The following is a 25,042-nucleotide window of genomic DNA, read 5'->3' as shown; positions in this document are numbered from 1 at the left end:
ACTACTTAATGGGAACGAATGAAATATTCACTTCAGTTCATGATCAAACCACCTAGAAACTGCCTAACGTCATTCACAAGGATACCCAAACCCAAGTATTCTAATTTCATAAAATGCTACTCCAATGAAGCTCCTGCCTCCAGTGCGACCAATAACATGTCGATAGCTCTTAAACAGCAGCTTTACATGATTGACAGTAACTCTCCAGGGTCAGTATTCTTTTTACCTCATGGAACTAGACTTTTCAATAAACTGGTCCAATTCATGAAAATTCAGCAAAAGAAGCATGGTTTTGATGAGGTCATCACACCTTTAATTTACAAGAAAAAACTTTGGGAAATTTCTGGACATTGGGATAACTACAAAGAGGACATGTATCGTGTGGAAGGAAACGAAGTATCCCATGGCGACGCCAAAGATGAAGAAACCTTTGGCTTAAAACCAATGAATTGTCCTGGCCACTGTTTAATTTATAAAAGATTTGATAGAAGCATCAACGAATTACCAATACGTTATAGTGACTGGTCTTCGTTGCACAGGAACGAAGCTAGTGGAGCTTTAACGGGACTGACAAGAGTGAGACGTTTCCATCAGGATGATGGGCACATTTTTTGCACGCAGGAACAGATTAGTGCTGAAATTATGAAAACCCTACATTTGATAAAACTAGTATACGGAGTTTTTGGTCTATCAGATTATACCTTGATGTTATCGACTCGTCCTGATAATTATGTTGGAACTTTGGAAGAGTGGAATTCTGCCGAAACCCAGCTTAAGTCAGTCTTAGATCAAGTTGCTCCTTCAAGCTGGTCTATTAGAGAAGGTGACGGGGCCTTTTACGGACCCAAGATTGATATTCTGTCACGGGATAATTACTCAAGGGAACATCAAATCGGAACTATACAGTTGGATTTTCAACTACCACATCGATTCGAACTCAAGTATAGACCCCATGAAGGTGACTTCAAGCCTCCCATAATGATCCACAGGGCAGTTTTCGGTTCTATAGAGAGGTTTATGGCTCTTTTGATTGACCATTATCAAGGAAAATGGCCCTTTTGGATGAATCCTCGCCAAGCAGTTATCATTCCTATAAATTCCTCCCATGTGGGAAAAGCAAATGAAGTACGTGATCTCTTATCTGGCCGTTCAAACGATTACGAAACGTTAGACGACTTGGTGAACCACCAATTTGATATCGATATTGACTCAAGGGCTGAAACTGTTGGGTACCGTACTAGAGATGCTTTAAACAAAAGCTACAGCTATATCATTCTCGTTGGAGACAAGGAGCTTGAAAATAACGTGATTTCTTTGCGGTCAAGAGATAGCAGAAAAGTGACAACTAAAACCGTGGAGGAGGTTCGGGAACTATTCCAGGAACTCGTACGCTCGTATCAGTGATGGGTCACTTATGAACACAAAATGTATATAAACCCCTTTTAATTTACCCTATAGACTAAAAAAAACTACCCCACTTTACGCCTGTTACTTCCTTCCCAGTATTGCAATGCGTGCTTCCTCTAGCCCACGACGCGAGATCTTTGGCAAAGGCTCCCGGTTGAACTCAACGCCAACCGTAGGCAACATTTTGAACAAAATTCCTTGTGATCCATCCAAAAGATTAGGGCTAATGATATCTTGTGGTAAGTAATCAGCATGCTGTATTAAAAAATCCTCTCTATTAGTTCTTTCCTTCTCTTCTATCGATTGCAATTCTTTACGAAATCTTGAGACTGCCGCTTCTACTTGATCATTGATTTTTCGACGACGCTCAATCTCCAGGATCAAACTTCGATATGACGAAACAAAGTTTGTGTAATAGTCAATCAGACCGACCACACTTTGTTCATATTCAAAAGCTTTCTCTAACAAGATTTCGACCCTTTGGGCCTTTTTAGTAATGATATTTAAACCTTGCTGGAGCTTTACTTCTCCAAAAAGTTTAAGACGTACCATGAACTGAGCAGTAAAGTTGTTATAAAAAATGCTGAATTTGTTTGTAATGCTCTGTAAATGCGAACAATTAGTCTTCAATGATTGGTAGTCCTGGTTTAGTATGTTTATAACATACGGAAGCTCCAATGAATCGTTCTCCAGTACTTGAAGCAATTCCCTCTTTTGGTCTTCAGAATGTGGCTTTGATAATAGATCTTGACCTTTCTTACATTGATCAAAATGGTTTGTCAAACTTTCCAGAAGCGATGCCATGTCCGTCTCCAATTCATTATTGCTGGTTATTAACTTAGTGATTATATTATCGTGGTTGGCAGAATTCTTCTTGTTTCCCTTTGATGGCGTATCTGGGACTTCATTTAAAATAAATTCGGCATACCTAACTTCCAGCTCCTTTCCGTACCCTTCAATCTCCCTCGATATGTCAGCTAGATTATTGTCAATCTCGTCTCTGCCATAGAGATCGGTACTCTCTCTCAATATATCATCAACACCATTGAATAATTCATCTATCTTGTCATCGCTTACAAAATGATACAAGCTCAGCGCCTTATTGCCCTGGGTTGATCTGAAACTTGGTTCCAGTTCGATCTTATGCAAGGTGTCTAGCACACTCCTTAATAGTTCACAATCACGGGTGATTTTGGTCCTCCAGGAATGGTTTTTAGTTTTGTAGTTCTTGACTATCTTAACCAATGAATCCTTCAAAATTGCCAATAAGCGTATTTGCTGTCTACTAGCATCAAATAAGAAGGTCAACTTCAGTAGGAGGTTATCTCTCTTGCTCAGCACTTGATTTATCTTGACCAATTCACTGTTTGCAGACCCACAGATACCCTCTGCTTCTTTCAAGCAAGACAATGCATCATCTGTCCAGTCCTTTAATTGATCCATTGTACGAAATAGACTACCATAGAGAATTCCAGGTGAATGGATGATGTGAAGAGATGATAAGAGAGATGGATCACTACAGATGAGCCCGATATCGCGCGACCTTAAAAAAGTAAGGACGTCTGAAACTTTCAGACTGCTACTATCTGAAAGTATCACCAGCGACTTGATTAATATTCGTCCTTCAAACCGAACGAGAGCTATAGCCTGACAGCTCTAGGCAGTTATGAATTTCGTTAGAGCAGGAGGTCAGAACTTCAATGAAGTTCAGTCATCTTCCATGGCCTCTGTAGGTCTACATGACAGTTGGGATAGCGATTCATCAGATGAGCCAGTAAACAAAGATGAACGTAATAATAAAGGTCTTGCTCAAGACCCAAAGACTGCAACCTATGGCATCGGCGCTCAACTATTGAAACAGATGGGATATGTTGAAGGTCAAGGGTTGGGGAAAGATTCACAAGGTATAGTCGCTCCAATAGAAACCATTCAACGTCCACAAGGTGTTGGAGTAGGAGGAGTAAAGGAAAAGGGCTCCGGTGTGAAGGCAGAAGACGTTAAAAAGGCAGAAAAGGACACAACTGTTCGGTCCTCAACAATTGACTTGTTTACCATCATAGAGCGGTTGAGTAAACTCACGAGTGTCCCTGAATGGCTCAAGCAAATCGCTGATAAGACCTCGGACCTGAAACAGAACGAAGAAGATGATCATGTCGTCATCTTTCAGGAACAGAAGTTAACTTTGCGGCAGCTTAAACTGAAAATATTAGAGGAAATGAGAAAACTCGAGAAGATCAAACAAGATCTTTATTTTAAGGAACATCAACTAAATGAAGAGAACTCCCTAACAAAAATATTACTATCAAATCAGAATAGTCTTGAAAAGATCCAACATATTTTGCAGATGAACGACACAGAACAATTGAAACAACTCTCACTACTATCAGACACAGAAATTAATAATGATAAAAGCATACACTCTGCCACACAAGGGGTCATGATTCAAATAACAGAGAAGTATTTAAAAGACGCACTGGCACAGTTTAATCCCGTCGACTTTAATTCCACAAATACCATTACTAGTAAGATCATGAAATGGAAGGAATTATTTAGAGATGCAGCCATGTTTGAGGCTTTAGTGTACTCGCACATCAAACCGAGACTTCAATTGTTCTTCAATAAATGGTCTATATACCAGCCCAACCTTGGAATCAGCGTCTTGGCAGAATGGGAGCAGGTACTTGCGTCCCCATGGATTACTTCATTGTTCACGGTCTGTGTCTTGCCAAAGCTGGAAGCTGGCTTGAATGGTTGGAGTGTTGAAGATCAAGACAAGGATCCCCAATATTGGCTGCTGGATTGGTTTGACTATTTTAAATCTGTCTCTCCACTGAATGGATGTTTGAACATTGTTATAGAAAAATTTTCTGTATGGTTAGACACCAGGTGGGAACTAGGTCCACTTCCCAACAAGATTGTAGACATTTGGGGTCCTATTTGGGGACAAGAAGAAACCGAAAAGATAATTGACGCTCACTGTGTCTTGAAGATAATGAAAAGTTTGAACAGAGTCACTATAAGTCAGGATGGGAGCCATCAGTCTTTCCAGTTATTACGCCAAGTATTTGATACCAAGGATTATCTAGACGTCCACAATCATGTGATGAACAACATGTTAGAACTAGTTTTCTTTCCTCGATGGTTGTTTACTATGGAACAAGTTTTAAGAAACGATTCCAAATCAATTATGAGGTGGCTTGTTAATTGGCTTCAGTTTTTTTCACAAAAACGAAAGCAGTATCCCGCCATTGATGAAAATTTTGAAAAAGCTTGCAATTTGATCAATTTCAGACTTCAAACGCCGTTCATCAACATTAAAAGAGATGTCTTCCCCAAGATTCCAACTGATGACTCCTTAATTAAACTTGTTCCTGTTGTGAAGATTAATAGTGGGAGGAGGATAGTAAACGTTAATAGCATACCTGAGCATAGACTTCATACTACCTACAAGAACATAGTTGAAGATTTTTGTGAACAAAAAGGGTACTTGATAACCCCTCTCACCCAATCGATTGGCAATAATTTACTGAGAATACAAAAGGCTGGAAAATCTAAACATGAAGTTTGCTACATATCACAAGACGTTCTTTACGTGAAAGAGCCAGATGGGAATTTCATTCCTATCTCTTTAGAGGTACTTGGAAATAGACTACAATGACTAGTTTTGAATCATTGGATCGTTCACATTCACTTTATATCTCGACTATATACAGGGACATACAAGAATTATTTAATTTCTGGGGTTTCCTGAGCGGCCTCATTTGGATGCTCAGCTTGAATAGAAACGGAACCTTCGGTCTCATGTGCTTCCTTGATCTGCTCCACCAGTTTATTTTCGGCTTCCACTTCAGCGGCGGTGTCAGCTGGGACTTCTCCATACTCTTCATCATTTCTAAGCTCTTCGCTGTACACTTCTGGGTATTTTCTGAAACATTCCTGCATACCTTTGAACTTTTCAATGCAGTCTATGCCCTTTGGTTCCGCCTCTGAATAAATGAAACATGAGAATGCTGCCTTGAATTCCTCACCACATGGGCCATCGGCCATTCCACCTAAGCATGGGCAATCCCAGTTGATTTCACCAGTTTCTGGATTATAAGCACCGGCTTGATCATGGTCTGCCTCAGTTTCCGAACTCTGTTGTGTGGGCACAGTCTCACCAGTAGAGTCAGATTCAGAAGATTGCTTCCCTTTGGGAACTACAGGAGTCTCTGTAACAACCGGACTAATCTCTGGGATCTCTGCGGCTTCCACAACTTCGGTCTCTAAAGCGACGGAAGGTTGTCGCATATTGTATCCGATGGCAATAGCAGATACCAATCCAGAGACTGTAACGTATTTCCATGCGTTTGAATAGCTAGAAGCAGTTCCAGTGGAATAAAACTTTCTAGCTGTCTCTCTAAACAACCGCTTAGAGACTGGACGATTGGCACGCAGCACTGTTGATCCTAATCTATTCATTGTTTCTACTATTATTAGTAATGGTGGAAAAAAACTGAAAGTATCGTTTTTTCTTGAATGCTATCTCATCGCTCGAAATAACATTACTTAAGCTTCTAGAAACAACTATATGAAGACAGAAAAAAATCTTACTTTAATCATAACTCCAAGTCAATTAAGGAGTAGTTAATGGTAATGTCGTGGTATTCTACGTCATCTCTGGTGGCTTCGCTATGTATTACAAAATAAATGTTCTGTCAGAGAAATCTAACAGGAGCACGGACTGTGTAAGGATTGGGACCCATTGGTTCTTTCATTGGTTGAAAAATCCACCGAATCAAACGTTAACGAGGGTACATTTTCACTATTTTGTCGCTGAAGAGCAAGTAATGCGGCCCTTTGAAACAGGTTTTCAATTTGTGTGAAGTCTCGAGCTGAAACTTCTATGACATCTTGTGAAACATCTTCCACAAGATCAGCTTGAATTTCTTCACTAAACTCCCGGGCTTGTCTAAGAGAAATCTGTCTGAGGACAGACTTGTCCAGTTTGTTTCCCACGATCATTATTGTTGGCCTGCTTACTTGACAATTATTCAGGAATTGTTGCACCCAGATATTAAGATTGTAAAAACTGTCACTATTGCAGATATCATAGACTATTATGCAGATATCCGTGCCTCTATAATAAATTTGGCTGATGCTATTGAATCTCTCCTGGCCGGCAGTGTCCCATATCTGTAATATCACCTCTTCATCATATTCATTGACATGGATTTTGGATGTCAAGTAGTCTGCGCCTATAGTAGCTTTGTAGGACTCACTAAAGACTTTGTAGTATAGCTGTCGTCTTATGCTGCTTTTTCCCACCCCCTGATCTCCTATAAGTAAAACTTTGATGGGTCTACTTGCCATTAGAGTGCAGATGTCGTTTGGATTATCTAACGCGCTAGGGAGCTGAAGAAGGAAGACTTAGTACCATTCGCGTATTTAGTAGATATTGTAAGTAAACGGCTGAAAGAATGATTGTTGTAAGGTTGAAGCAAACGAGAAATTGGGGTGGAAAGCATTCACTTACGGTCAATGGCTGACTGAAGAAACCAAGGAAGTAGTCTGGCTCTGTTCTCTCGGTGCTTAACTGCTACCTTTCAGAGGGCAACTACCAGAAGACAATAGTGAGAAAGTTCCCTGAAAACCATTCATTCTTCACCTTACGGCAGCTTCTCTATCTATGTACAAACTACGATAGTACTCTATGACCGATTCTCTCGTCCTCCTGTTGTGCTATATCCCTAGTATCGCTTCATCGATGGGTTGCAAAACCTAGCAGTTCAAATACGGTAAATGGGGTGGTATTGATTACCTAACTTGTCCGGATTCGAGCCAATCTATCAATGAAGTCTGCACGTGGTACATTAACCTATTTCCTCTGGACACTTCAAATAAATATAAGAGTGACCGGTTAACATCCTCAAATCAAGCATACGATGTTGTTTGGCGTTAAGCTGAAGAATGAAATTTATCCTCCTTGGAAGGACAACTACATTAAATATGATCATCTGAAACGGCTGTTGAAAGAGAACATCATTAGAGGTTCCCACTACAGTGACAGCAATGAGACCAAGGATGATGAGGTCTGGAATGAAAAAGATGAGGAAAAATTTGCTGAAGAGCTAGACGCAAATTTGAGTAAAGTGTTCAAGTTTCAAGCTGAAAAATATGAAGAGCTTGATTCTAAGATTGGGGAGCTGGAGCATATCACCGAAAGATATCTGGATGATAAGTCAAAGTTTGACCTTTCGGAATTCAGAAAAGATTTGGAGCACGTTGTGTCTCTGGCCAACGAACTGGATCATTTTGCACGACTTAATTTTACTGGGTTCCTTAAGATTGTGAAGAAGCACGACAGATTGCACAAGAAATACTCTGTGAAGGCGCTTTTGAACGTTCGTCTTAAGAATCTACCTTACCACACCGAAGATTATTCCCCTTTCTTGTACAGATTGTCATTCTTGTACCAGTTTTTGAGGGACAGTTTTAGAATTGACTACGCATCTGAGTCGTTGTCTAGATCCCTTAGTCAAAATGCTCCCCAGAGTTTCATAAGTACTAACTCTCACACAGCAAGTGACTCCGGCAGCGACAACTTCAAAGTCTTGAAATTCTGGGTCCATCCAGAAAACTTAATGGAAATCAAAACCACGATTCTGCGACATCTTCCTGCTCTGATTTTCACTGATGAGTCAGGAGATGACGACGACTTGAGTGATCCTGTGATAAGTACATTATACTTTGACAACAGAGGTTTTGAACTTTACAATAACAAGCTATTGAAAAATTTGAAGGAAACACCGACCCTCCGAATCCGCTGGACCAGTAAACTGACACCGGGCAAAGATGTCACTGTGGAAAAGCGGACTTTCCTTAATGAGACTGGTGTCGATGATGATATCAAATTGAAACTGAAAGAAAAGTACATAAACGATTTCATTAAACTTCAATCTGATGAGGATGATGAGGAATCGCTGGATCACTCCACTGACTATGCTTCCTCTAAGGAATTCAACGTTAATAAGTTTACCTCCAAACTTACCAAACGTAACCTCCCTCAGTTAACAATACAGGATGAACGCCAAAAGTTTATAAGCTTGCAAAAATTCATCAGAGAACAGCGTCTAGAGCCTGTATTGAGAACGGTATTCACTAGAACAGTGTTCCAAGTCCCTGGTGATGAGGATAAAATCCGTGTCGTTATTGACAGTGACATGCTTTATATTCGTGAGGATTCTTTTGACAAAGATAGACCCATTAGAGATCCAAAATCTTGGCACAGGCGTGATTTGGATCAACCAAACCTTGTTAACCCATTTGACGTCCTAAGGGAAGGTGAGTACGCAAAGTTCCCTTACTCGATTATGGAGATAAGGGTGAATGAAAGAATATACTCTAATCCTAATTCCAAGACTTACAAGTGGGTTAGAGATTTGGTCAATTCGCATCTGGTTAAGGAAGTTCCTAACTTCTCCAAATTCATCCAAGGTATTTCTTCGCTCTTCTTGGAGGATGATAATCTAGACATTTTGCCCTTCTGGCTGCCAGATTTGGATCAAGACATAAGGAGACCACCTAAAGGTGCTGATTACACTGATAATACGGCACCGATTGTCCCCACTGAGTCAAATTTGAAGCAACTTCATGAAAAGATTTTGTCTCCATCGATCAACCCGACAAGCGGAGTCAACAATCCAAAACTGAATAACATCATTGAGGAGAGAGATGATGTATTTGACCTGGAGGAACAAAGTGATGATGATAATGAATCATCTTCATCGTCTGCTCGCAGGCTCTCTCTGGCAACTGCAAGAATCCACAACAGAAGTGCTAACCGCAATGTCTCCAGTAAACTAGATTATGAATCTGAAGACGAGGAAGTAATTCTACCTGCTGGTGTCAATAAGCCTACCGAGTATCTTAAAAACTTGGGCCCTGTCCGAGTGGAAGCCAAGGTCTGGCTGGCTAACGAGAGAACATTTTTGAGGTGGCTGCACGTGACGACGATGCTTACTACTTTGACGTTTTTGATCTATTCAACGGTTAAATCGTCGCACATGCCCACAGTGGCCACTGTGTTGGCCTATCTGTATTTTGCAATGTCGATCTTCTCAGCATTGTGGGGCTACTACATCTACATGACCCGACTGGAATTGATTAAGAAGAGGTCAGGCAATCACTTTGATGCCGTCCCTGGTCCCATTGTTTTGGGAGTAGTGCTTCTGGTTGCCCTTTGGTTTAATTTCTTTGCTGGTGTAAGAAAGGCTTTCGAAGTCGCAACCTTTGGTGAACTAAATCCAGATTCATGGAACGACTACTTGATTGCCAAAGTGTTCAACATGATGGATAAATAGATCTTACATAAGCGATAATTTCAGGAAGGAAAAAAAAAAAAAAAAAAGATAAAATTCGTTCTTACGTCATTGGCGTAGATAACGGAAATCGCGCACGCGCTTACAGTTCCGTAAACGAAGTATTTGCTCTGTTTGCCGATCCCGAAGTATGCGCTATCCCAGTCGCCTTGTTAGTCACAATTTTGAATTCTTCTTCCTCTTCTTTCCTCAATCTCAAATCAACCGCCTTTAATATACAGCTGGATGGTATACCAATACTCAGTCTCTCCAGATGCTGGTGCTGGATGTCTAAGCGCTCTGTCATACCTCTTACACGGTCGCTTTTCCCGAAAGAGCAGAGCCACAGAAGAAAATGAAAAGCTTCTAGAGTATTATGACAATGACTCTGATGACTCCTTGCAAGACGTCAAGACAGAAAAACTTTCAACTGGATATTGGACAATAGACGCAAAAGTTGACACAACCGAAAGGCTCCGTGCCCTTAGATTTGAAATGAAAAGACTCAATATTGGTGTATATATCGTACCTAGCGAGGACCAACACCAAAGCGAGTACACATCAGAGAAAGATATGCGAAGAGGTTTTATAAGTGGTTTCGACGGTTCTAGCGGTGTTGCCGTTGTCAGCTTGACTGGAGAGGCCGTCTTGTCTACAGATGGACGCTACTTCTTACAGGCCGAAAGGCAGCTAGATTCTAACTGGAAACTGCTTAAACTTAACACAAATGGGTATATCACGTGGCAAGATTGGTGTTTACAACAAGCCTTGGCCTTGGATGTCAATTACCGCCGAATTAGTGTGGACCCACGTTTAATTACTCGCAAGCTTGGAGAATGGTTTTTAGATAAGTGCCATGACTTAAACATACAGTTTGAACCCACCAATGACAACCTCGTTGACAGGATCTGGACTGATCGTCCAAGACTAAGTACGTCCAACATTTTTCCATTGGACCAAAGATACACAGGGGAGTCTAGTGAGGATAAAATCCAAAGAATAAGACAGCAGTTGAAAACAAAAAACGCCAGCGCACTTTTTGTCACAGCATTAGATGATATCGCTTGGATCTTAAACTTGCGTGGCTCGGGGGACATTCCTTTTAATCCAGTTTTTATATCTTATCTGGTGGTGCTTGAGAATTCGTTATGTCTCTATATTCCCAAAATTTCGTCTTTAACTCCACCAGTTTCTGATCACCTGAAGGATCTGGGTTGCAGAGTGCAACCTTATGGGTCATTCTGGGATGATCTTCAACTTTTAGAATCGGGATTTGCTGTCGTTGTGCCCTCAAATTGCTCTTTTGCTTTGGCCAGTAACATTCCTCCAACAGTATCTGAAGTTATATTTGAATCCATGGTGACTAATATGAAGTGTATCAAGAACCCTGTGGAACTCAAGAATCATAAGATGGCTCAGTGGAAAGATGGAATAGCACTGGTTAGATTTTTTGCTTGGCTCGAAGAATATCTTCTGCACCACAAGCTGACCGAGTATCAAAGTACGCAGGTGCTGTCTAAATATCGCTCAGAAATGGCTAATTTTCGTGGAGAAAGCTTTGCTACAATTGCTAGCACAGGTAGCAACGCTTCTATCATTCATTACGCTCCTACGGAGGCAGAATCGAAGGTGATTGACAGGTCAGAGGTATTCTTGTGTGATTCTGGGGCTCATTACTTGGAAGGAACTACTGATATTACCAGGACTTTGCATTTTGGAAACCCCTCCGCGGAACTAAAAGAACGGTACACTTTGGTGTTGAAAGGTCATATTCAGCTAGCATTGAGCCATTTCCCGAAGGGAACTGATGGAAAGACGTTAGATGCAATTGCAAGGCAGCCTCTATGGAGGTATGGGCTGGATTACCACCATGGAACAAGCCATGGTATAGGATCCTATCTATGTGTTCACGAGGGACCAGTAGGTATAGGAACAATAGTTGGTAACGAAACACCATTACAACCAGGCAACTTCATCAGCAATGAGCCAGGTTTCTACAAAGATGGTGAATATGGATTCAGAATTGAATCAGACATGGCCGTAGTTGATTCTAATTATACCAATCTCAACGATGACCCTTTCTTCAAGTTCGACTACTATACCCGGGTACCATTTTGCAGGAAACTAATTGACGAAGATTTACTGAATATAGAGGAAAGAAGATGGCTGAACCGGTACCATGAAGTGTTGAGGAATGAACTGGGAGACGTTTTAATTGATGACTTTGATGATATGCGTGCATGGGAGTATCTCTGCAAGGAAACCAAAGGGTTTGAAGAATAATGATAGAATGAAAATAATGAGGATAATGTAACGAAAACAGTACGATATTTAATATATACATGATAATACAACGTTTAGATATGAAATAGTAACTTTTTAGGCGATTTGGTAATTGTTGTAGCGCCATTCACTGATAATGTGGTTATGGTTTATATTTTAGCGAGAAAGAATCCACTCAGGTAATACTCTCTGAAGTGCAACAAAACTCTATATCATCCTAGTACCATTTCTTTCACAATTTCCTTATATATATTTATTACCAAACCGTTGGTCTTTACCACTTTTAGTCCGTCTACCAATCAGAGTCACTTTAGTGAAGGACCAATTACTTATATAACGCTGGTTACTCAAAATCGGATGACATAATAAAATTGGAAGGGCACGCAAAGCCTCCAAATCTGCTTTTGATCTCTCTCACCAAGTTTCCTTCCCTACAGCAACTAATCATGGTTGATCCGGCAAATGATCCTAACAACCGCCCCAAAGTTCCTGATGGCTACAAAGCTGTGTTTGACCAAAAGTACAGCACGTGGTTTTACGTCGATTTGGCAACTAAACAATCTCAATGGGAGCCGCCGGTCGGAACCCGCTTCGAAGAGGAAGCAACTCCACCAAGTGGTTCACCACCTCCACCAAGCTATAGCAGTACCAACCCAAAAGACAGCGGTAAGAAAAGCTCTGGACAGAATAGGAGCAATAAGGGCAATTTTGCTCCACAGCAAGAGCAGTTCTACCCCCAACAGCCAATGTATGGACAACCTTACCCTCAACAACCGATGTACGGCCAACCCTACTATCCGCAGCCTATGTACGGTCAACCATATCCTCCACAGCCAATGCAAGCGCAGCAGCAGCAAAGACAAGGCCGTATGGGAGGTATGGCCCCAATGCTTGGGGGTATGGCTCTTGGTACAATGGGAGGTATGATGGTAGGTGGCATGATGGCCAATAATTATCATCAGGATGTCAATGAGGCCGCTGCCCAGCAGAACGATTATGGAGGAGGCGACTTTGGAGGTGGTGATTTCGGAGGTGGTGATTTTTGAAGCAGCATTAGCCACTGAATCGTAAATTCTATAGACATATTGTTTTTATTCACTTTTTCATACCGAGATTACATAATCTCGATGTTTCGCTTAAGCTTATTAATTTGTAACGTAAACTCACCTACTTTCGTTTCCTGGTCAACTTCAACAAATACCATATAGGAAGCGGGATGCAACCTCCAAAGTACCCTTTAAAAAGTGCGGATCCGAGCTTTTTCATGAGCTCTCATACGGATTCGGCACTGCCTTCCAACCATCTCTCCGAGACGGCCGTGGATGGTGACCAGGATGACGAGTCCCTGTCTGTGGAAATGATGCACCAACTTCGACGTATTCTCATATCAGATGGTGTGAAAACAAACCGAAAACGTATCATGGAAGAGAACAAGGATGATAAGTCCCACCCCACTGGAGACAACATGGATTTGGTCTGCACTCCGGTTGGCCATATCTCTGGTGCCTCAACAGAACCACTCAGTTCACTCAGCTTAGAAAGAGAATCAAAAGTCATAGACTCTGATAACACGCAAGATAACTGTACAAATCCTCTTGTGTTACAGAAATCTCCACCAAACAAGAGAAGGTTGACTGAATCCGTTTACGCCTCCACTAATGAAAGCGTTGTTGGGGACAATACCCACAACCACCCCCACAATATTATTGCTACTTCATTTCACTCGGCTAACACAACGGATACCGATTCAACTGAAATCACGTCCATTCCTTCCGATCCTCTTGCTACTACAGCAACTACTGCATCGTTAAGCGGTGCTAATGGTGTTGGACAAACCACATACTTGGAGATGGACTTGCCTTTACCATCTCCGAGCGCATCGCCTTCCCAATCTTCCTTTAATAATGAAGAAGAAGAGTTAATTTCATCCTCGTTTCTTACCAAGGAGATCTTATTTCGTCTTCCAACGTCCAAAAGGAAGTTGACGAATCTGACATATGAATTAGTGAAACTTTTATCTCAGGACCAATCCATCGAGAAGGATCTGATTTGGAGATTACTATCCAAGTTGGATCGTGCTAACTTATCTTCATTGAACCATATAATGAATAAGTCATTGAAACGTGATTTGCTAAACAACCTTCCATTAGAGATATCTACAAGAATACTTTCGTTCCTCTCCTATCGAGACTTGCTAAACGCGTCATTTGTATGCCGAAACTGGTCGCAGCTTATCAATAACAGGTCGAGTATTACATGGAAGAGGCTCCTCATCAAAGACAGGTTCTTTAAAGACGAGGATGAGCTGAATGCTGAACTGATTAAGGAAATGAAAAATCTGAACTTGGACCTAACTCCTCCAGAGCTAGTTTCCGCAAGGGAATCAATCATAGTGACATTGTATCGCAACATTTACAGAAAATCATTGGCTTTGAATCAAAGATGGTTCAGTCCAGAATTTCAACCCAGACGTATTAGTGTCAGCGCGCATGGTCCGTATATAATAACTTGTCTTCAGTTTGATGAAGACAAGATTATAACTTCCGCTGAGGACAAAACAATCAATATTTATGATACGCCCACGGGGAAGCTTCGATCCACCCTTAAGGGGCATGAAGGTGGTGTTTGGGCTATGAAGTATTACGGTAACACTCTAGTTACCGGCTCTACTGATAGGACCGTTCGCATATGGGACATAAAAAGGGGAACCTGTACGCATATTCTCAGAGGCCATACTTCTACTGTAAGATGTTTGGAAATTCTGGAGCCTACAAAAGTTGGAGTAAACGATAAAGGAGAACCAATTGTGTTCCCCACAGAGCCTTTAATCGTCACAGGTTCCAGAGACCATACTTTACGTGTGTGGAAGTTACCTCAATCCAGTTTCTCGTTAGAAGAAACTGAGGATTTCTCAATCGATGCTGATGACTACGAAACTTTTGACACAGATGATTCGGATTCCAATCCTTTCCTTGTGGCTGTTTTACGAGGTCATATAGCATCTGTCCGATCTGTGACTGGACAGGGGAATATAGTTATCAGTGGTTCTTACGACAACACTGCCCGTGTTTGGGACCTACGAACAGGAGAATGTACTAAGATTTTGAAGGGACACACTGGCCGTGTATACAGCGTGGTATTGGATAGCAAAAGGAACAGGTGTATTTCCGGCTCAGTTGACTTTTCGATAAAAATTTGGGACCTGGAGACAGGAGAATGTCTTAAGACCATGAATGAACACACCGCTTTAGTGGGATTGCTTGGTCTATCAGATAACGCCCTAGTATCGGCAGCAGCAGATACTACTTTGCGTATTTGGGACCCCGAAACTGGAGAGGCTCGAGGTCAACTTGAGGGTCATATTGGTGCAATAACTTGCTTTCAGCACAACGATAGAATGATACTTAGTGGAGCAGAAAGAATGTTGAAAGTCTGGAATACTGAATCCGGTAATTTTGTTAGAGAGCTTCTAACTGATGTAACTGGAGGGGTCTGGCAAGTTCGCTTCAACAGAAGGAGATGTGTTGCAGCTGTTCAACGAAAAGATATGGAAACTGACACTAAGGAAAGTTTCATTGAGATTCTGGATTTTGGGGAGAACTTGTAGTCAACACATATACAGCAGACTTCTATATATGTATACATATACCGCGTATACCTCATGTATTAATGAATCCAATATGCATGGATGTATCATGTCGCGATCTAACATTATCCCATCAGTAGTGCATAGTAGTTTTAATGAGACTGATCTTTTCACCACTAGCAAACTAACGATGGATGACAAATCTAGGTCATCCCTCAGCAATATACTCTGTCAACTGTCGTCGATAGGAACACAGTCCTTATCTGAATCAGAGTCGGAGGTCAAGCTGAACGAAGGTTCAAAGCGACCTCTCAATATCTCACCGACCTCTCCAAGCCAGCATTTAACAAATTCCAAGAGAAAAAGAGTTGCAATAAACAGCACTTACAATCCACATTCACGAGAAAAGCTTTTATCACGAATAGAAACATATGGAATATTGAATTGGACAGTTGAGGATTCTACATTGACTCCCCTCAAATGCGGTTTATATGGCTGGAGATGCCGAACTGGGGATAAAAATATGCTGGAATGCGTTTCATGCCATCATAGATTAAGCATTCAATTGAATGAGTTTCACTCTTCGGTGGACAATGAATTCAGTGAAGATGTTGGAACTTCAATTGGATATGGGAATCTCATTTTTCAGTTTGATGAAGAGGAAGATACTGATTACGAAAAGTTCATGATTTTAAGACAGTCTTTGGTGGATCGATACCTGAGTATGATGTGCAAGACTGTTCTTGAAAATGGATCTCATAAAAAGTATTGTCCGTGGACCGTGAAGCACTCCAGTTTATCTGACTACCACATTTCTATGAACGATATTGGATACTTCCTAGGCAGACTTGTCAAAAATGTAAACGTACTGAGAGATAACAAAAAGTTTTGGAGTAATAAAAGTTTCATTCATGGGCTAAATAATAAAGACTTGAAGATATTAGTGAGTTGGAATAAAACTCAGCGGTTTAACAACAAATTGACCAACACATCGGGTTACGATGATATAAAATCTATAATAGTGTCTCTTTTTAGTTGGGAACTATCTAAGCAAAGGTTTCAAAATAGAACCGTCTGCTTACTGAGATGCAATCAATGCTTTCGAAGAATTTTGCTGGGTTCTTTTGATGAACAATTACTTCGCAGCCGTGACTCTCACTTTCAGCCCGGTAAGTTGGAAGATGAACTGAACTTAACTCCTTCAAAAGTGCTGACACCAGTGCCATATATCTCCGACTATACTGATTCCATCTATGACGAGAATGAATCAGATGTTGATCTTATCAACGATCATCATACGTGGTGTTCCATAATATCGAATTCAAGCTCCACTGCAGAACTTGGTTACAGGACCATTTTGCGAATGATGGACTCGATAACTCACTACAACGTTCAAGACGATGATGGTGACGATGTTGTGGCAGATCTATCTGACAATTTGACAAGAGAAACGGAAGATATGGTTATTAGTGGAACCTCCATGAATGATATCATGTCCATATCCCCCAACACCAAGTACGATGACTGGAAAGAAACAAAGTCTGTTACAGAGAGTTTAAGGAGGCTAAGGGACTTAGGTCATGCTATATAAAAATGAAGACTACTATGTGAAAACCTTTCTGGTGGTGAGCTTATCCATTGTTTCCTTCAAGTAGTCATTCTCGAGTTTCAACCTCTCTAGATCTCTTTGCAAAGCATCATCATAATTTTGTCGCTCATTGACTTGAATTTTGTTTTCCAATTCAGGAATGATGACTGTAGCGTATTCATCATTCTTCTCTTTCAATGATTTAATCTTTTCACGGGATCTAGCGAGATCCGCTTCATACTCATCTAATTTTGTTTTGTACTTCTCAATCAACTGATCTTTCTCAACAATTGTATTGGTGTGCTCTTGATTCTTGTAAGACAAACCAAGAGCTGAAGGATTTGATCCCTTTTCCCAAGCCAAAACTTGCTCTTCTGCAATGAATCTTTTCTTTCTCTCCACGTTGAGCTTCTTGGATAGATCGGCAATATACTTGGATTGCTCAATAACCCTAGCTTCAGTTGCATCCAATGGCAAGCCATACTCTCGATTAATGGATTCAGCCAGCTCCTTAGATACGATTTGCAACTCATCTAGAAGGTCACTGTTTGCATGAATCATTCCAACTTGACTAGAGGTGAACTCATACTTAGAAAGTTCATTAACACTAAGGTGGCTAAGAGTTTCTTTGAGCGGATCCTTGGCATTAACAGTAGGAGAAGAATTTGTGGTGACCGGAGATAGCTCATTTTTATGATCTGATATCTGTTCGTTAAAATCACTTTCACTTGTCTTTGTATCAGCCAGTGGTTCAAAAACGTTGAATTTATGTTCATTCCCAAAGCGTACTTCATTTTCAACGACTGGTGCATTGTATGTTTTCAGTACGTCTTCTTTGGCTTGAATGAAAGAAGGAGAATTGGTGCTTTGAGAGACATGGGAAGGATTCAACGACCTATCATCACTTTCAAATTGCCTTGGTTGCTGGAAATCGCCAACATTGTTGTTAGGCACAGCAGGTTTTCCTTGACCCGATCCAACATACGATGGATCGTCAACAAATATATCATCATTATTAAACCTGGTATCACTATCTTTTGAAGACCTTCTGTTAAACCTGAATCTAGAAAAGAATTTTGGAGAATTTGATTCTTTTTTATTCTTGAATCCTAATTTGGAAAATAAAGCCTTACCTTTGGGGTGACCTGAGGCTGAATTAGATGAAGAAATGGATTTTCTTCTTTCATTTTTCTGGGTCGGTGATACTGAAGAGGGGGGTGGTACTCGTCTTCTAGGAACCGAATTCTCCGTTGTGTCTGCTCTTAATGAAAACAAATCTGCTTTGTTAGCATTCAGTTTTGTAGGTGTTTCTGGCAGCACGGTTGAGTCGTTACCTTCAGTATTAGTTCCCGCAGATGTAACATCGATAGTACTGTCCGCCTCTTTCACAACAGATTTGCGATACACGGGGGAAGTGAATTCGGAAGCGGTAAAATATGTCATATTTGTATCGTTTGTTTGGTTGTGCTGTGCCATATGATATAGTTGTTGGCTATTGCGTGTATTCGTCGTGTTGACTTGTTTACTTCTGTCTGGTGATGTGTCTAAAGAACTAATCAACGAGTTTCCAGAAAGAACAAATCCATTATTTTGGGATCTTCCCGGATTTTCTCTTGAAATACGATTCACATTCGATATCGGGAGATTTTGCTCGGTAGAAGTGTTGAGGGGTACTGTTCGTAGGTGCGTATGATTTATTGGTGCACCGGCAAGAGAAGACCTCTTATTGGAGGAAGATGAATCTATCACAGAAGAAGAGGGCCTGTAATCAAATACATTATCAGGTTGTTCGTTCTTGGTCTCAGCATCTTTTTCTTCGTATGGTAAACTGTCTTGTTCTTCATTATGTTTCTCGTTTAGATCATCTTCTGCTTCTCCTGCCCTCTCCTCTATGTCGTTTTCTCTCTCTCCATCCTCATTTTCCTCTTGATTGTTGTCTTCGTTGTCATCATTGTCATCATTGTCATCATCTTCTTCATCAAAGTCATAAGCATTGAGTTTTCGAAGCCTTGGCGGAGGTGCAGTTTCGGTAGACAGGGTAGAGGGCTCCACAGAATTCTGTGACGGCTGTCCTTGGGTTTTTGATATTCTGTCCGAACTTGAATTTGAAAGTCTATCTGAGCTATTAAAAGGAGGCCTTGGTCGCATATTTGAGGGTCCTCCGTTCACTAACGAATATGCTCTAGGAGGAAGCTGCTGTGATTGTGGTGGGCGCCCATATATTGGCCTCGAAGGATGAGCCCCGCTGAAAGAAGCCATTCTTGGATCACCAGCAGGTCCCTTGAACGACATCGAACGAGGATCCTGTTGGTAAGAACCTCCTTGGAAAGACATAGACCGGGGATCTTGTTGGTAGGGACTTCCTTGAAACGACATTGATCTGGGATCTTGCTGGTAGGAACCTCCTTGAAACGACATAGACCTAGGGTCTTGCTGATACGAGCTTGACTGGTGCGACACGTAGCGGGGATCTTGTTGATAGGGACCAGTTTGAAAAGACATTGATCGAGGTTCTGGTCCTTGAAACGATATACCCCTAGAGTCTGTTAAGTTAGAACCGTTAAAAGAACCAGGAGCAGGATAACCAACAGGTGTCTGTGAATAAACTTGATTTTGAGGGTTCATACCTTGCGGTTGCAAACTCATTGCCCTGTTCTGCAAAAGAGGATCTTTGGAAGCCTGATACATTGCCATTTTTCTGTGAGCAGTCAGTTGTTTCCTATATTGTGTATTGTTCTGTTCACCTCCTGGGCCTTTGGGTCGCAGCGACAACGTTGGAATCAAAGGGGTCGTGTCAAGTTGGGCAGAACCATCTGTTCCATACCGTCCTCGATCCCTGAGATACTGGAGGTCGTCAAACGTAACACTGTCGTTCGAATCAACATATACTTCACCTTCCTTCTCCGTTTCGACGTCAAATTTTGAAGTTTTGTGCCCTCTTCGGAACAATCTGGAAGCAGTGCTGGTCATAGAGCCGGTCCGGGTAGAAGGCTCCACATAAGGTTGTCTTAGGCTGCCGTCATAGTAAGGAGAAGCTACCATAGACATAGTGTGGAACGAATTCGAATGAGGTGGATAGCCCTGCGATGGAGTCTCCCTGACGTCTATGAAAGCTCTTTGTTCTAAGGTTCTAGTCCGAGAGCTCTGGGCAGGTAGTGGAATGCTGTGGTTAATAGTGGACGCCCCTTCTGCTTGAGAAAGAGGCCTTCTATTGGTTGTTGACATAGCAGCATCCATGTTGAGATTCTTAATGAACGAATTGAAAATTAAACCAGACTACCACTGTAAAGATACCCACGACAATTAACGATTTGTTTTGGCCCTTTTCAAATCACCCAGAGAGAGTGCTTCAAAAAGAAATGGGATTCTTTTGCTCTGGATACTTCCTAACAAAACGTATGGTGTAAGGATGTCCTATTTATGTATTTCGCCTGTCGGGATATGTATGAAATATGTACATATCTGCGCTTCGAATGTTTGCGAAAATGTTATATAATAGAAATTATAAACGCCCACGGTCGAGACAACTTTACCTGAAGCTAAAAGAAGTGGCCCTTGAATGCTTACGTTGATTGTTATGACAATTGATTTAATTGTTGTAACGGTACAGGAGAGTATTCATTAATCTTTACAGAGGTCAGGAATCAGTGGAGTTTCGCACACCAAAAGGGGAGAAAGTAACCCTGCTTATATAATCACGAAGAGGCTAACGGATCTACCACAACTGAGTAAGTTTCTTTTGGGAATCTTTGCAACGGCAACACTATCGACCTGGAAGCCCAACTACTTTCCCAACAATGTTGTAACGTTTCGAGAAAAACGTAAACCAGTTCTCTAAAGTTTGTAATTGCTTCTCGTTTAGATCGCTATAATCCCAACATTCTGCCGGATTCAAATCTTCAGGTTTCAGACTTGACTTTCCAAGTGCTTTACTAGCATCTCTTCCGACCAATGCATGATAGCCCTGACCTACTCCGTAGGCCTTGGAGTTGTGTGTAACATCAAAAACGGTGCCTTTGATTGCTACGTAGATGTATGGAGATTTAACACCTTATTGATTAGTTGGGAACGGATACTAGGGCTAAAGACCAAATGCTTACCATCACATTGATATAGCTCCTCTAATGTGATTGGTTGATCACTAGGAGGTTGAAGTTGAACGGGTTCTTTGGGCTCAAATGACATCAAAACAGTTAAACGACAATTTACGCAGTACTTAGTTAATGCATGGATAACATAAAATAAGCGCGATCACCCAGATACTTACATAAGCATAAACAGTTGACTACAGAAACACGGAGGGTCTACCCAGCTGTCATCTAATCAGTTAATTCATTCTTTTCAGGATCAGGATTGTACCCAACACGTGTAATTGTAAAGAAGCGTATCATTTTACCTTTTTTGGCTCAGAATCCTTCGACTCAGCTGAGGTTTTTGTCTTTTCGGTTGTAGATTGGTCTACCTTGGACTCCTCTTGTAACTGTTCATTGCTTTTCAACTTACTCTTTTCTCTTTCAAGTTCACCAATGAACCAGGTGACAGTTCCCCATAATAGCAGTGCAATTACCAACAAGTTCACAAAATGGATTGAACCGTTTATAAAGATCAACGAGATCAGCGTCACACTTAAGCATAGAAACGAGAGATGCGTCGAAAGCACCAATGCTGGAGTGGTTCCTGGAGTGAATACCGACTCCCACAAACTGGTAACGAGGGAAGTCATAGATAATTTAAAAGGTCTGTTAAGATATTCTAAGGCTGGAATTTATCAAACTTGATTCCTCTATAACGCCTGCGTTCGTGTCCCACTCACTATTCAAAATGTTTCCCAACTTCTCTTGAAATATTCAACCTCCTGCAAGTAGTCTGTTCCCAAGAAACACATGTCCGGTATTAAACGAGAGCGAGAGCAAGACGACAGTGGGCAAGATGAGCATGCTCCTCTCCAAGAGTCATTCAAACGGGCTCGCGTTGTCAACGACGAATCGAGAGTCGTAAAATCCTTGTGTATCCAATTGTCCAAGATTGGTGAGAACCCTGACGCTTATGCCAACGATAGTATCTATTCTGCAGTACCATTTGCTTCAGACATTGGCTCAGACACATTTAGAGACGCCATTTTGCGTTTTGCAAAGGCATTCGTACTTGAACAACCTCATAAATTGTTCCATTTTTCGGGCGTTGTCCTGCTTGCCAACTCCAAAAACGAGAAAGTGGGTCTCTTCTTAATTGAATACATACATCAGCAGATCCAGGATCTTTTGAACGGGACTAACAAGGACTCCTCCAATGTTGGTAAGTTCACTAAGATCAAAGCCTATTTGAGGTTTTTGGCGTCATTGTTACCAATGATAAGCACGGATTCAGTTTACAATATTTTTTCTCAGTTTTTGAAACTTTCCCTCACTGTGAAAGATTCTAATTTGGGTCAATTGCTGTACTTTATTGTCACCTCATCCATTCCATTCATTGTTGCATCAAATCAGGGTTCAGAAGAGTACAAAGAGATTGCTAACAAACTGATAGAGGAAGCTAGTGCGTATTCAGATGAAACAATTGCTCCTAATGACTTATTACTCGTTTTCCAGAGTTTGAACGGCTCAAGTTCTGATTTGCCTTATGAGCCAAAGCTATTGGTGAATTTGATTCTTCCAGCTGTAAAGACCTTACAGAGCGGTAACTGGGAGAATCTACCTTTTATTGATACCTACTCAAAGGTTTTGCCAGAAATTGAAAAATCCGAGGCCCCAATTGCTAAACATTCCATTCCTCAGTTCAACATAGCTGAGTATTCTGAATACCCAATGGTGGGCTCCGTGGAACAGCTCTGGAAGCATCCTCGTACACTTTTCGAAGCTCATCCAGAGTCTTCAACGAAAAACAATAACAAGTTTCAAACTAAACCGCCGGTAGAAAGTTACCTTGCCCTTTTATTGCGGGACCAAGTTCAGGATTTGGTTGTGTCCATGGAGTACAATCGTTTCGTTGTCTCTGCCCAATTATTACTGTTTTCCAAATTTTATAAAGAGAAATTGTTTTGCAAAAGTCTGTCTTCGCCCCAAAAGCTAAGCATACTGTGCGATCTTCTAAACGATCCTGATTCTGCCACCAGTCTGAACAGTGAGGGAGATAGCAATGTTGCCCTATTGATTGATGAAGTCCAGCAAAACATCAAAGACGGATACGTCAGTACTTGGAAGATTGAAGATGTCATCACAGAAAGTGTGTTGGATCTGATGCTGCACCTTCCCAAGCTAGATTTCCCGCCTGCTGTCTACTATGGAACGCTTTTAGTGGAGTGTTGCAATAAAGATCTAAAACAAATTTCTCGTACTCCAGGAAATCAGACTTCGGCCATTACAAAGTCAGTTGGTGCATTAATTGAGTACCTTTATAAGCAAAACAAATTCTTAGATTACTCTCTCAGACTGCTTTACCTAGACTGGATTACAATTCAGTTCAGTAATTTTGAGTTTGAGTGGAGATGGGAAGATTGGGCAAATGACGAGGAAAGACTTAGAGCTTCCAAGTTTCACCCTAATGCAATTTTGATCAGAAATTTAATAGGCAAAGAGGTGCGGATGGCGTCTGTTGCTACCATTAGAAAGACGCTCCCCGAGGAGTTTCATCGCTATCTGGACCTTTCCATCTACTCTAAGGACAGAATGGCACAGGATACAAAGGACATATTTGGGGAGCTATCATCCCTATTTACTAAAGATGTTGAGACATATGAGAACGGCTCGATTAAGGTCAAAGACGAGGACATTGAACTAACTGATTCATTTTTGTTTATTAATGAAGAGCACCCTTTCATGAATGATTGCATTGACGTTTACGACAATCTGCATCAGTCTGATGTATCTGTTGAACAGTTTTCACAGATAATCGCTGACTTGAAAACAAAGTTGCAACAGCATTCAGCGTTTTCTATTAACTCGGATAAATACATAATAATGCTGCTGATTCAAGCTACATGTGTTACAGGTGGACGTTCATTGTCGATCTTCAACCGAGCCCTTGGCGTATCTAAGGACAAAATCCGTGCAGTATTCGATACTTTGATAGATGACAAATCATTGCTGAATAGCTGGATAATCGATTCTGTCTTAATTCTTTGGAATCATGAGCCAAGAATAGGGTACCTATTGATAGAAAAACTGTGTCACGAAAAGTTTATCACTGCCTCCAGTATAGTCGACAGTGTCTTCAGTTATGAGAGTTCGTTGCCAATGATCTCTCAATTTTACACAATAGAGCTGGTAAATCGACTATTTGAAAGCCACGGGGAAGAAAAAGAGTTCCTGTTTTCTATATTCAAAAACTTCATCACATCTATGAATAGCCTTATAAAGAGTCTAGGGATCACCGATGTCATCAGTGCCCCAGCAGAAGACGAAGAATTAGGAGAGGTTAACGAACTGAAATGGGGATACGTTCAGTTATGCTCGTTGTTGAAGTCACTTTTGAGGGATCATTTCGCCAGTTTCTTTCCGTTGAGAGATCAGCTAGAGGAGGAGTTGACAATCGAGCACGAACCCACCAAGAAGTTTATCCTATCCATTCTCGGCGATGCTTAAAGCAAATTCCTTAATCTCATGTACCTCCATCAGAATAGCCGAGCAATATTATTAAGAAAAACGCCAAAAACATAATTAAGAACTGCATTGCCATGCCAACACAGCAGGAGTTGAAAAAGTCGTGTACGCCAACGCTAGTTGTATGCGTATGGAACAACCGGAACAGAATGTGGTTCCAGTGAATATGTGGTGCCTATCTATTTTTGGAACACTTTCGAGAAAACTGCCTTTATCAATTTGGATATCCCTATTCGATCTG

General features: G+C 41.2%; 13 protein-coding genes across 13 annotated transcripts; 8 read left to right on the top strand and 5 right to left on the bottom strand.

Annotated features, from left to right (window-relative positions):
* Positions 1–18: 18 nt before the first annotated feature.
* Positions 19–1,404, top strand: PAS_chr2-1_0673 (Mitochondrial threonyl-tRNA synthetase; the record flags this gene model as incomplete). The annotated part of the gene is made up of 1 exon (XM_002491554.1): positions 19–1,404. The coding sequence occupies one exon, from the start codon at positions 19–21 to the stop codon at positions 1,402–1,404; it is 1,386 nt and encodes a 461-aa protein (XP_002491599.1).
* An 84-nt stretch (positions 1,405–1,488) lies between these two features.
* On the bottom strand, positions 1,489–2,850 carry PAS_chr2-1_0672 (Scaffold protein responsible for pre-autophagosomal structure organization; the record flags this gene model as incomplete). Its single annotated transcript, XM_002491553.1, has 1 exon — positions 1,489–2,850. The coding sequence occupies one exon, from the start codon at positions 2,848–2,850 to the stop codon at positions 1,489–1,491; it is 1,362 nt and encodes a 453-aa protein (XP_002491598.1).
* Positions 2,851–3,073: 223 nt separating this feature from the next.
* PAS_chr2-1_0671 (Hypothetical protein) lies at positions 3,074–5,065 on the top strand (the record flags this gene model as incomplete). The annotated part of the gene is made up of 1 exon (XM_002491552.1): positions 3,074–5,065. The coding sequence occupies one exon, from the start codon at positions 3,074–3,076 to the stop codon at positions 5,063–5,065; it is 1,992 nt and encodes a 663-aa protein (XP_002491597.1).
* A 68-nt stretch (positions 5,066–5,133) lies between these two features.
* On the bottom strand, positions 5,134–5,868 carry PAS_chr2-1_0670 (Essential protein of the mitochondrial intermembrane space (IMS); the record flags this gene model as incomplete). Its single annotated transcript, XM_002491551.1, has 1 exon — positions 5,134–5,868. One exon carries the CDS (start codon positions 5,866–5,868, stop codon positions 5,134–5,136), a length of 735 nt encoding a protein of 244 aa, XP_002491596.1.
* A 246-nt stretch (positions 5,869–6,114) lies between these two features.
* Positions 6,115–6,759, bottom strand: PAS_chr2-1_0669 (GTPase; the record flags this gene model as incomplete). The annotated part of the gene is made up of 1 exon (XM_002491550.1): positions 6,115–6,759. One exon carries the CDS (start codon positions 6,757–6,759, stop codon positions 6,115–6,117), a length of 645 nt encoding a protein of 214 aa, XP_002491595.1.
* Positions 6,760–7,331: 572 nt separating this feature from the next.
* PAS_chr2-1_0668 (Vacuolar membrane protein involved in vacuolar polyphosphate accumulation) lies at positions 7,332–9,749 on the top strand (the record flags this gene model as incomplete). The annotated part of the gene is made up of 1 exon (XM_002491549.1): positions 7,332–9,749. The coding sequence occupies one exon, from the start codon at positions 7,332–7,334 to the stop codon at positions 9,747–9,749; it is 2,418 nt and encodes an 805-aa protein (XP_002491594.1).
* Positions 9,750–9,992: 243 nt separating this feature from the next.
* Positions 9,993–12,029, top strand: PAS_chr2-1_0667 (Protein involved in negative regulation of transcription of iron regulon; the record flags this gene model as incomplete). Its single annotated transcript, XM_002491548.1, has 1 exon — positions 9,993–12,029. One exon carries the CDS (start codon positions 9,993–9,995, stop codon positions 12,027–12,029), a length of 2,037 nt encoding a protein of 678 aa, XP_002491593.1.
* Positions 12,030–12,475: 446 nt separating this feature from the next.
* Positions 12,476–13,075, top strand: PAS_chr2-1_0876 (uncharacterized protein; the record flags this gene model as incomplete). The annotated part of the gene is made up of 1 exon (XM_002491547.1): positions 12,476–13,075. One exon carries the CDS (start codon positions 12,476–12,478, stop codon positions 13,073–13,075), a length of 600 nt encoding a protein of 199 aa, XP_002491592.1.
* Positions 13,076–13,245: 170 nt separating this feature from the next.
* On the top strand, positions 13,246–15,636 carry PAS_chr2-1_0666 (F-box protein required for G1/S and G2/M transition; the record flags this gene model as incomplete). The annotated part of the gene is made up of 1 exon (XM_002491546.1): positions 13,246–15,636. One exon carries the CDS (start codon positions 13,246–13,248, stop codon positions 15,634–15,636), a length of 2,391 nt encoding a protein of 796 aa, XP_002491591.1.
* A 169-nt stretch (positions 15,637–15,805) lies between these two features.
* PAS_chr2-1_0665 (Hypothetical protein) lies at positions 15,806–17,206 on the top strand (the record flags this gene model as incomplete). The annotated part of the gene is made up of 1 exon (XM_002491545.1): positions 15,806–17,206. The coding sequence occupies one exon, from the start codon at positions 15,806–15,808 to the stop codon at positions 17,204–17,206; it is 1,401 nt and encodes a 466-aa protein (XP_002491590.1).
* A 12-nt stretch (positions 17,207–17,218) lies between these two features.
* Positions 17,219–20,440, bottom strand: PAS_chr2-1_0664 (Hypothetical protein; the record flags this gene model as incomplete). Its single annotated transcript, XM_002491544.1, has 1 exon — positions 17,219–20,440. One exon carries the CDS (start codon positions 20,438–20,440, stop codon positions 17,219–17,221), a length of 3,222 nt encoding a protein of 1,073 aa, XP_002491589.1.
* A 1,150-nt stretch (positions 20,441–21,590) lies between these two features.
* Positions 21,591–21,926, bottom strand: PAS_chr2-1_0875 (uncharacterized protein; the record flags this gene model as incomplete). The annotated part of the gene is made up of 1 exon (XM_002491543.1): positions 21,591–21,926. One exon carries the CDS (start codon positions 21,924–21,926, stop codon positions 21,591–21,593), a length of 336 nt encoding a protein of 111 aa, XP_002491588.1.
* A 160-nt stretch (positions 21,927–22,086) lies between these two features.
* On the top strand, positions 22,087–24,783 carry PAS_chr2-1_0662 (Large subunit of the nuclear mRNA cap-binding protein complex; the record flags this gene model as incomplete). The annotated part of the gene is made up of 1 exon (XM_002491542.1): positions 22,087–24,783. The coding sequence occupies one exon, from the start codon at positions 22,087–22,089 to the stop codon at positions 24,781–24,783; it is 2,697 nt and encodes an 898-aa protein (XP_002491587.1).
* Positions 24,784–25,042: the final 259 nt, after the last annotated feature.

Source organism: Komagataella phaffii, chromosome 2 (assembly GCF_000027005.1).
Source record: "Komagataella phaffii GS115 chromosome 2, complete sequence".
NCBI classification, from domain to species: domain Eukaryota; kingdom Fungi; phylum Ascomycota; class Pichiomycetes; order Pichiales; family Pichiaceae; genus Komagataella; species Komagataella phaffii.
This window is presented reverse-complemented; position numbering and strand designations above follow the sequence as displayed.